At 32.6% G+C, this 11,713-nt stretch overlaps 1 protein-coding gene across 1 annotated transcript; it reads right to left on the bottom strand.

Annotated features, from left to right (window-relative positions):
• Positions 1-173: 173 nt before the first annotated feature.
• LOC107620236 (ABC transporter B family member 18-like) lies at positions 174-10,880 on the bottom strand. The gene is made up of 7 exons (XM_021114027.2): positions 10,695-10,880; positions 7,517-7,571; positions 6,092-6,282; positions 5,468-5,925; positions 3,284-3,824; positions 808-2,732; positions 174-618 (listed from the first exon to the last, which is right to left on the bottom strand). Exons 1-7 carry the CDS (start codon positions 10,878-10,880, stop codon positions 243-245), a joined length of 3,732 nt encoding a protein of 1,243 aa, XP_020969686.2. The 3' UTR covers positions 174-242.
• Between the last annotated feature and the right edge of the window lie 833 nt (positions 10,881-11,713).

Raw genomic sequence — 11,713 nt, 5'->3', positions numbered from 1 at the left:
CCACAAAAAGCTGAGATTAATTTCTTGGTTGTTTAAATTCTTGAGATTCAAAAGTCATCACAGACAGAGAATTTTCTTCTTAGGCCCATCTTCCTATAAACATCATAAGATGCCAAACACTCCCATATTACAGCGTTGACATAAAGTCATAAACAGATAAACTAGCGGGGTGAGAGAATGTACTTGTTTTAACTAACATGATTTGTTACATGCAGCAACAAGGGTTGTAAATCAAAAGTTACTCAGCTAGTAGAGTTAGTCCCACGTTGTAACCTAATCATGGAGTAGTAAGCACCCTTTGTTCCAACATTCATTAACTGGGAGTGTGAACCTTGCTCCACCAATTTCCCATTCTTGATCACAGCAATGGTGTCCACATTCTGAATTGTAGACAAACGATGAGCAATAACCACACATGTTCTTCCAACCATCATTTTCTCCAGGGAATCTTGCACTAGATTCTCTGAAACGCTGTCGAGAGCACTTGTTGCTTCGTCCATGAGAAGGATTGATGGGTTCTTTAGTATTGCTCTGGCAATTGCAATTCTTTGCTTTTGTCCCCCTGAAAGCTGCACTCCTCTTTCTCCACAGTATGTATCATATCCATCTCTCATTGAACTGCATTATTAGATAAATTCTGTTAATGAAAGCAATCAAGAACATTTATACATTTTTTTCCCTTCTAATTTTAATCTTGTGGCAACTAAGTTATATAATTGAATATGAGTGCTAACTAGTTCAAGAACTTGTTACAAATAGTTGAGAAATCAAGCAAAAAGATAAACAATGATAATAATAATAATGTACCTTATAAACTCATGAGCATTTGCAAGACGCACTGCCTTTCTTATTTCATCTTCAGATGCATCAATCTTTCCATACACAATGTTATCACGTATAGTTCCACCAAAGAGTGTAGGCTCTTGACTCACCAATGCAATATGTAACCTCAAACTTCTCAAATCAAATTCCCTAATGTCACAACCATCAATAAATATTGATCCATTAATTGGGTCATAAAATCTTTCAATTAGTCCAATGATAGTGGATTTCCCTGACCCACTTTGCCCCACCAATGCAATTGTTTTCCCAGCTTCAATTTCAAGACTAAGACCCTTTAGGATCATTTGTTCTGGCCTTGATGGGTATGAAAAGAACACATCTTTTAACTTCACATGACCCTTTATGTTGTTGTTCTTTCTGAACTTCATAAGCCTAGGATCTTCAGGTTCAATCTGAGTTTTCCTGTCCAAAATTGCAAAAATCGAGCTAACGGCTTTCCCGCTTTTCGCTATGTCCGAAGTCATGCTTACTGTCTCAGCAATTTGTCTTCCAGTTCCCATCAGTATTAAGAAAACTTGCAAAAGGTCATTTGAATTCACCATCTTTTTGTTTAGTAGCAATCCTCCATACCAAAATGTTAAGGTTATAGAAGCTGTAGTTATGAACTGTGACAACGACAAAATTGCAGCTGAAATCCATGATTGCTTTACGGTTTCCAAATGAGGTCCTTTCATTGAATTTTTGAACAAATTCAATACCCTTTTCTCTGATGAAAATGCAGCAATAGTTCTATGGTTAATGGTAGCTTCCATTGCTAATTGACTACCTTCACTTTGAGCCTTTCTTGCTTTACCTGACATACTTTTCATAAGCATGAATTTGGAATAGAAACAAGCAATGATCAAGGGCTGCATAGCTATCATTACCATTGCCACCTTCCATGAGACATATAAACCGAGTGCGAAAGCCAGGGTGGCAGTGACAAATACTTGAACTAGTAATGACATTCTTTCTGCTACAAGAGACCTGACCAAGTTTGCATCAAACGCCAAACGAGCGCAGATGGCTGCACTGCTGTTATCTTCTTGATCAAACCATCCTATTTCAAATGTAAGGATTTTCTCTAGCAGATTCTCGCGCACCCTTTTTAGCAATTTCTCGCCCATGATGGCGAAGCTCGAGTGCTGAATTAGGCCTGATATGAAGTTGACAACTGCTATGATGCAGAAAATTGATGAGTACAGCCTGATTTGTGAGACAATGCGCGAGTGATCGGTTATAAAGTAGATAGAAGCAATGAATCCAAGGCAATAAGAGTAAAAAGGTTGGCAAATTCCAGAGCCAATAGCACCTAAGCATCCTATCAGAGCATACTTCCACTCAGGGGAATTCATTCTTATCAAACGCCATTGCGAGAAACTTGCTTTTGAAGTTATCTCAGAATTCTCAGTGTAGTCATCAAAAGGGGACCCCAGAACACTGATTGAGTATATTGGTGAGGTGAATGAATGATGAGTTGGAGTACCTGGCATTGATCTTGGACTTGTTAAATATGACATAACTTGGGGACTCTTGCTCACATGATTCAATGTTGAATCTTCATTTTGATTTGTTTGTTGTTGTAGTTTTAGCATTTTGCTATAAGCACCACCTTGTCCATTGTTAAGTTTGAGTAGCTCAACATGGGAGCCAGATTCAACAACTCTTCCTGATTGAAGGACTACTATCCAGTCAGCATTTCGAATCGTCGATAAGCGATGAGCTACAATGATTGTTGTTCTGCCTCTTGAAGCCAAATCAAGGGCCTCTTGCACTATTCTTTCAGACTCTGAATCCAATGCACTTGTGGCTTCATCAAGGAGTAGGATTTTCGGGTTGCGAATTAGGGCCCTTGCTATTGCAATTCTTTGCTTTTGACCTCCAGATAACTGAGTCCCAAGTTGTCCCACCTGATAAAAAAATTATCAATTTTCCTAAGTAATCAAATTGATTAGATGAAAAATACTATCTAGGATGCTGCATATCATAATTCAAATGGATTAAACAAGATAGTAAGTATGGTACAAGAGGAGCAATTTTTTAGTTGATTTCAACTAATTTTGACTTGTTACTTCAAAAAGGGTCTCAAATTGATTCTTGTGAATAGAAAAGAACTAGCATTAGTCCTCAACTTGAGTAAAATCAATTGGAATCTAGGTGAGTTTAGGTATTAATGATCTAAACATTCTAAATAAATATTAAATCCTAATCTCGTCTATAATCAAAATATACAGAGGATAGTCGTTCTTAAAAATTTTAAATAATAAAATTATTTTTCAATAATCAGAAAATAGCGCCAAATTGATCTTTCATAAAAAATGTCAACGCGTGTAAAAAAACTAATATATCTTTCTTAAATATAAAGGACAAATTTATTTGATAAGAAAATAGTAACCGACAAGATTGAGAATTTACTCATAAATAAATAAAGTGTCTATATAGGAGAATACTTATGTCTTACTTGAGTTTCATATCCACTAGGAAGTTTAACAATGAAACCATGTGCATTTGCAGCCTTAGCTGCATCTATAACAGCTTCCATTGAAGCACCTTCCTTGCCAAACAGAATATTCTCCCTAATTGATGTTGCAAACAGAATAGGCTCCTGATTAACAAGTCCCATTTGTGACCTTAGCCACTTAAGCTCAAGCCTCTTTATATCATGTCCATCAAGCAATATCTCACCATATAAAGGATCATAGAACCTTTCAATCAAAGAGATGATTGTGGATTTTCCAGAACCACTGCCTCCAACTAGGCCTATTGTTTTACATGCTGGAAACTTCAGATCCAGTCCTTGGAGAATCGGTGTGTCCGGTCGTGATGGATAAGTGAAGTCAATTTTTGTGAATGTGATTTCTCCTCTCACATGGCTTAAGATCCTTCCTTTTTGTTGGTGAGAGTTTATGATTGGTATTTGCTCAATCATTTGGAAAATTCTGGTTGTTGCTACTTTTGCCTCTACTATGAAAGTTAGATTTGGAAGTGCATTCATCAGAGACCTGTATAGTTTTTAAATTGAAGTTATCATCAATGTCACGTGAACATTTTCTTCCAATATAATCTTGATGGGTTTTTATTCATTTACAAGTTCACTTGCTTATAAAACAAGAAGGATATTTGAACATTCCCAGTTCTAGATTTTACAATGAGAAACATACTAAAAGGTGTTGAAGGAAGTGCAGAGAGGATAATCACCTTACATCATCAATTATCTTATGTCATATTTAGACTCTATTTCTTTAATTAATGGTGAGTAACACCGGATAAAATCATATGAGAACTTCACATGAAAATATCTACTTGCTAAAATTCTTCACTTTAAAAAGACTCAAAACTTGTTGAATAGAATGGCTCCCTGCTTAAGTTCAAATTATTCAAGTCCCATCCAAAAAATACAAACAATATAGAATTTATTACTTCCATTCTTAAATAATTATCTTTTTAAATTACACTAAATCTTTTTTTTATGTAATCTTTTGTCCGAATAAACAGTTATTAAAGTACAACAAAAGGTGTATTCAATTACGAGTCAATATATGCAATGCAACTGTTGCACTAATGTTAAATCTTTCCCTTGGAATATCGTAAAACTTCAACCATTTATTAACCGACCAATTAACTAAGGGAATCAACTTTCTTCTAGCTAACAAAAATTGAGACAACTTTATTTTTCAGCTAACAAGAGAGAGGGAACAAAGACAGAGTTAGAGAGAGAAAGAATGACAAAATATTGGCTAAACGTTGGTTGGAAAAAGTTGGTCCCATTCATCTAACTCTAAAGGGAGCGTTTGTTTTGAAATATTGAGACAGAGATTGAGAGACTGAGACTTAATATCATATTTGCTGGTTCAGGTACTAAAATTTCTGTCTCTGTCTCCAAAATTTTAGTATTTCAGTACCTCCAAAATGTGGGAACAGAGAGGATTAAAATTTTTAGAGATGGAGACTAAAACTTTAATAATATTTTATACTTAAAATACCTTTATTTCAATTAATTAATTTTAATTTTACCCTTTGTATAAATTAAATTAGAATTCCATTCTTGTTTTAATTTCTGTCTCCCACTTTGCACCAAACAGAATACTAAGATTTATTTCAATTTCTATCTCTTAGTTTTTGTCTCTCGGTCTTAGTCTTTCCGTTTCTGTCTCTCCACCAAATAGGTAGCGTTTGGAAGACTGAGACTGAAACTGAGAGACAGAAACTGAAATAAGTTTCAATAAGTCAGTATTATATTTGGTATAAAATGGGAAGCAGAGACTGAAATAAGAATAAAACTCTAATTTAATTTGCACAAAGAATAAAGTTAGAAATAATTAATTGAAATGGAAGTATTTTAGATATAAAATGTTATTAAAGTTTCAGTTTCCATCCATAATAATTTCAGTTTCTTGTGTCACCATTTTTTGGAGGTACTGATACTAAAATTTTGAGAGACAAAGACTGAAATTTAGTACTAGCCTCAAATATGATACTGAGTTCCAGTTTTCCATCTCCGTCCCATTATCTCAAAACAAATGCTATCTTAGACAGCCGTGTATACGATCCATGGTAGTTAGCCCAATAGCATTGCAGTTTAATAAGTAGTTTAAACTTTTGGAAGAAAATCATAAATAAAAAGAAAAATTGAAGATGTACTTACAGTCCTCCGTAAATCATGCAAATTTGAGCAGCAAACACAAGTCCGCCTCTTTCACCTGTAGTCCTGACCACAACACTTCCAACCCAAGATTGAAATGCCCAAGTAGCATAAAGCAACCCAAAGCTACCAACTACAACACCCTTTGTTCTCCCTAGCTTTATTCCCAGCTCCATACTCCTTTCAAGAGCAGAGCTAAACCTCTTTAGTGTTTCTTTCTCGGCAACATATGAATAAACCGTTCGAATCGACGAGATAGCTTGTTCCGCTATGCTCCCTGCTACGCCATATGCATCCTTCATTTTCTCCCCAAGATCTTTCATTTCCTTCCCAAATATGATTGCTGGCATGATCATCATTATTGAGAATGGAAATGCAGCTATTACAAGCCTCCATGAGAGGAAGAGTCCTACTATGAAGCTAGAAAAAAATGCTGAGAGGTGAACTAGACAGTTCGGTATCTGTAACAATACATCAAATTTGAATATTTTGAAAATTAAATCTTGCATGTTAGAATGTTAAGCCTATTAAATCTTACCAGTCATGCAAAACAACTTGAGTATAAACATAAAAGCAATAATATTATTGAACAGGAAGAAGAAAGGTTCCGCAAATTCAAAACAGCACCTTCTCAGCCATGGTGTCTTGGATTGTTTGGGCATCAGAAGTTATGGTAGAAATTACTTGGAAGGTCTTTGAAGAATCACTATCGGCTTGCTTGTCAAAGAAGCCAACATCTTGCTTGAGAACTGATTTAAGATATTCAATTCTCATGCGACAACTTTGTCTTTCTGCACTTCTTGTCCAACATACTGCTTCTGCAAAATAATTGTGTTTGTGTTATTCTCTTGGCATATATATACAAGGTTATTTTCTTATCATTGGTAACTAACTATGTTCTTGTATGCAGGACGGATCCAAGAATTTTAATACGGAGAAGTCGAATTTTAGATAATTTTTTTAATTTTTTATTATATTTTTCATTTTATAAAAATAATTTAAACATAATTTATAATTATTAAGTTGGTTTTTTTAAAAGGTTTATCAATATATATATTAAAAAATTATAAATTCTTTTTTACAATTTTACTTTTAGCATAATAGTTGTATAAAAGAAATATAATCATATTAATTATAAAATTATAAAATATCAATAATTTATAATATGTTTAGTTAAAAAATTATAATTTGACAATATTCTTATAAAATATTTTTATAATTTTTTTTAATAATATAAATTAAAAAAATATATAAGTATTTTTTATAAAAAAAAATCTAAAGTACACGGTGTGATTACTAAAATATAACTACGTAAATTATTATTAATACTTTATATAATAATATAAATGTTAAATATGTTAATATAAAAAAAATAAATAAATTTTTTTAAAAATAGATATAAAGATGATTATATAAAAACTAATTTAAAAAGTATAAAGATGCGAGAATATGATATTAAATTGGTTAAATAAAAAATATTAATAAATAAAATAATTGAGATAAAAATTTATTATATAATAAAAAATAATACATATAAAATTAATAAATTATATAATATTTTTTATTTTTTAAACACATATATCATATATAAATATAATTTCTTATCGTATATTTTTATTTTTTAAACCACTACTCGTTCTCTCTAAATCGGCCCTACTTGTATGACAAACTGTAATAAGAATAGTGCATAATATAAATTCATGAAGTTTTATATTAAAAAAACTATAAGTCAACTTTTATTTACTTGATCCTAATCCGTTTAACTCGTGAGCTATTCAAATTAAACCAAATTAACTCCTAAACAAATCGTGATTTTACTATCTCGATTCGCCTTACTGTAACATAGATTTGTCACTGAAGATTTGCACACAACACATACAAATACTGTGAATAAGAATATTAAACTCACTAAATTTAGGAATTTATTTATGGCCCTAATACATATCAATGATTTTAAGATAAGAGACCAAAAAAAGGGAGAAAGTGTCTAGCAGGCCACATTGTCTAATGTCTATGGAACAAAATGTCGAGAATTGCAAGAATAATACATACCAACAAAAGCACATACAGCAACCCCGATGGAAATATACAGCAACTTGAGAGCGTACTGAAATAATCATAAACAAAATTTGGTGAGATGCTTATGCCATATACAATGGCATCAACCATGGTAGGGTACGTGTACGCTAAATATCACCCATCAAATCAATTTCATATAAAATATTTATTAAAATATAAAATATATATTAAAAATAAATTAATAACATATATATTTATATATAAATATATAGTAATTGATTTTTTCTTTGCATATAGTATTTTTGCAATGACATACTATCTGACTGAACTTTAAAATTATTTCACACTGACTACATGTCTACATATAAAAAGAAAGAAAAATTTAAGGGCCAGTAATTTTTGTGTTTTGTGACCAGCATTTAATTATTAAAAGAAAAGTGAGTGATCTCTCACTATTAAATATAATCTTATACCATCAAAAATACTATTGATGACTAATTAATAGTTACAAAATATAAAAATTGCTGACCTCCTAACTAGCACTCCTCTAAAAAGAAAATGTTTAAATAAGTTTTTGGTACTTATAAAATATTTAAATCATTAACGAACTTTAGATAACATATTTTAGTCTCGGCACATTTTTTTTAAAAATCTTTTAGAATTAATTTAGTTAAACAAATTTATTCATTTGTTGTTTCAATTAAATTTTTAATATGTGTTGGATGAATAAGTTTCTAAAAAAACAATTATATTAAAAAACATCCTTCTAAAATAAATTAATCTCCTTTTAAAATAACAAAGAGATCAATTATGGAAAAAAGTTCAGAGACACCCATCCCATAAGTATTCACGAAATGAATGCAGATAGATGTGAAATTACCAGATGCCTTTTAATTTATAGTAACTATCTAAATGCTTAGAATTTTGAATGACACGGATGAAGATAGAACTTAGGGATAAGAAAACTTTTCGAGATGCAGAGATCCGACTGTGAGAAATTTTTTTTGCGGGAATGGGGACGGAGACACAATTCTCTTGAGGTAGGCGTGGGGACTCGAGCGGGAATTTCCGTCCCGTTCTCGTTAATCCCCAAAATTCATAAATTTATTGAATTGCTTTTAATAGTTGAATTATCTTAATCCTCATTTGCACAGCCCTTCTTCAATTTAGAGATCCCTAATGTTGTCCCTCGCCACTTTCTCTTCTCGCCGCGTTGTCACGCCTCACCATACCATCATCTTCACTGCGTCGTGTTCTCTATTTGCAGTGTTTCTTTTCGTAACTCTGTCGTTGTATCCATTCTCCTCTCTATTCTCCCACCTCGTCCGTTGCTTTGTCCTCTGGCTCGCCGTTGCGTTCCCCACTGAGTCATTTCGAAAGAAGTCACCATCTTGTCGTTTAAATTTTTTGTATAAAATCTTGTTGTTTTTGTATAAAATAGATATTTGCAGCTCTATTAATATATAAATTAATAATTAGTTAGAACTATCAAATAGATGGGGAATGGGGTTCCCGCAGGAAATAAGACTCTGTGGAGAATGGGGATGGGGAGTAATATTCTCCCATGATAGGAAATGGAGTCGGGGACAGAGAGCAAATTTGGGGGTGAGAATGGGGAGCATGGAGACATCTTCCGCCCCAGCCTTGTCCCGTTGACATCCCTAATAGAACTTTATGTTATTTTCTTTTAAACTAATAAATTTTTTTATATTTAATGTATCATGATTTTTAGTGTGTAAATTGGATCGTATTGGATAGGTTAGAAATTTTTTTTGCGGGAATGGGGACGGAGACACAATTCTCTTGAGGTAGGCGTGGGGACTCGAGCGGGAATTTCCGTCCCGTTCTCATTAATCCCCAAAATTCATAAATTTATTGAATTGCTTTTAATAGTTGAATTATCTTAATCCTCATTTGCACAGCTCTTCTTCAATTTAGAGATCCCTAATGCTGTCCCTCGCCACTTTCTCTTCTCGCCGCGTTGTCACGCCTCACCATACCATCATCTTCACTGCGTCGTGTTCTCTATTTGCAGTGTTTCTTTTCGTAACTCTGTCGTTGTATCCATTCTCCTCTCTATTCTCCCACCTCGTTCGTTGCTTTGTCCTCTGGCTCGCCGTTGCGTTCCCCACTGAGTCATTTCGAAAGAAGTCACCATCTTGTCGTTTAAACTTTTTGTATAAAATCTTGTTGTTTTTGTATAAAATAGATATTTGCAGCTCTATTAATATATAAATTAATAATTAGTTAGAACTATCAAATAGATGGGGAATGGGGTTCCCGCAGGAAATAAGACTCTGTGAAGAATGGGGATGGGGAGTAATATTCTCCCATGATAGGAAATGGAGTCGGGGACAGAGAGCAAATTTGGGGGTGAGAATGGGGAGCAGGGAGACATCTTCCGCCCCAGCCGTGTCCCGTTGACATCCCTAATAGAACTTTATGTTATTTTCTTTTAAACTAATAAATTTTTTTATATTTAATGTATCATGATTTTTAGTGTGTAAATTGGATCGTATTGGATAGGTTAGATTTGGTTATGATTATTTTGTTATGTCATTTTGGTGCTTAGATTTAAAAAAAAAAAAATCAATTAATATCTAAGAATACCCGGAGATAAAGGCACAAATAAAAAGAATTTGCATTTCTCTTGATGAGGTGTGGCGGGAGTAGGCTCTCATGGATCCCCACCATAAATCCCTAGTCTAACAGGAATAATTTTCAATGATTTGTAAAGAATAAAATTTATTGAGAAAACAAAATGTCTGATTTAAAATTTTTTAAAAACTAATTTAAATATTTATTCGGCCCAAAAATTAATAGTAGAGACTAAAACTAGAACTCAAAAAAATTAAAGAGACCAAAACTAAAAGACCAATATTTTATAAAAACCAAAAACTTATTTAACCTGCTATTTTTTGGAAGTGATATATATATAAGTGTAAAAATACTTCAGATAATTAATCGTTTATTGCTATGTAAGCAGAAGCAAAAGAAGAAAGACACAATTATGAAAAGAAGAAAAATAAACTATTGAGTATGTGAATTTCAATAATTTTTTTTTTTTTAAAAAAAAAGAAGTAATAATTATATGTTATGGTAGCTATTTCGCTATACTAGTAAAAGAAATAATGGATCAAAATTTTGAGTTCCCCCACAATCGCAGTTCATGTATGTTTATTGATTTTCAAACATGCAAGTAATAAATTACCTTGTCTATGATATGCTTAGGAACAGAATCTCCAGAACCACGTGCATAATCGTCAATCAAACTCCCAAAAACAAACATTGTGATAGGTGTTTGTAGCCCATCCCCTATGCAACCCATAGTTCCAAACAACAATAGCAATTTGTCAACTCCATCCGCATAACGAAACAATCCACCTTTCTTTCCCATTTCGCTCTCAGCATCACCAGCACAATTGTTAGCGCATGTTAATGTCATAAAAATTATTCTAGTCTCTTGCTTTTATGCATAGTCATCTATGATTCTAGTGTTTGTCTATTATGACAATGGATTGGCTTATTATATGCTGGATTTTCCAGTTGGCCGGCTCTCTTGTTTTGATATTGGGGGGTTCCTCATTTGGTGTCACAATATGAGACGTTGCAGGTTCTCCTAAGCAATGTTGCATTGTTGCTTTTGTAATTTAGTGTAACTTGATAGTTACTGTAACAATGAAAAAGCCAAAAGGGTAATTTTCTCGTTCGCTTGTATTGAAAGATAACAAATAACTTTCTTAAATAACATGTTAATACAACGATGATGTATGTATGTTATTTTTGTCATATTATTTTTTAAAAAGATACTATTGGTACACCAAATATCATTGATATCCATATAAAAATGTAATTATTATTAATTAATTACAGATGTTGATTCAGTTAACAAATAAAGTCAAATTCACGTTATAGATTATATGCTTCCTAAATAATAATAAACATCCAACATATCCCTACCTTCTAGCATTTATGTTTATATTCAATTTTAGTTTTAAAATTTTAATTTTATTTTTTCAAATTGAACACAGTATTATTGCACTCCTTTGTCATTTTTTATTGTAATTTTCATGGTTTTTTTTTTCATCATCATTCTTTTCATTAAATCATTGTAAAACTTTACTTAGTATATTCCAATTCATTCTATATTTTATTGGATAAATATCCTATCCAACTCCGGAGTTTTTTCTCATGAGACAGTAGGACCGTCAAAATGGGCGGGCTTTGCCT

This window comes from Arachis ipaensis, chromosome B10 (genome assembly GCF_059453495.1).
Source record: "Arachis ipaensis isolate K30076 ecotype BB chromosome B10, ASM5945349v1, whole genome shotgun sequence".
NCBI lineage: Eukaryota > Viridiplantae > Streptophyta > Magnoliopsida > Fabales > Fabaceae > Arachis > Arachis ipaensis.
This window is presented reverse-complemented; position numbering and strand designations above follow the sequence as displayed.

Coding starts and splice junctions, on each gene's coding strand:
- LOC107620236 (XM_021114027.2), bottom strand. CDS start 10,880: ATGGGAAAGAAAGGTGGATTGTTTCGTTATGCGGATGGAGTTGACAAA. Junction 7,572..10,694: donor CTAAGCATATCATAGACAAG/GTAATTTATTAC, acceptor TGATTATTTCAG/TACGCTCTCAAGTTGCTGTA. Junction 619..807: donor AATGCTCATGAGTTTATAAG/GTACATTATTAT, acceptor CTAATAATGCAG/TTCAATGAGAGATGGATATG.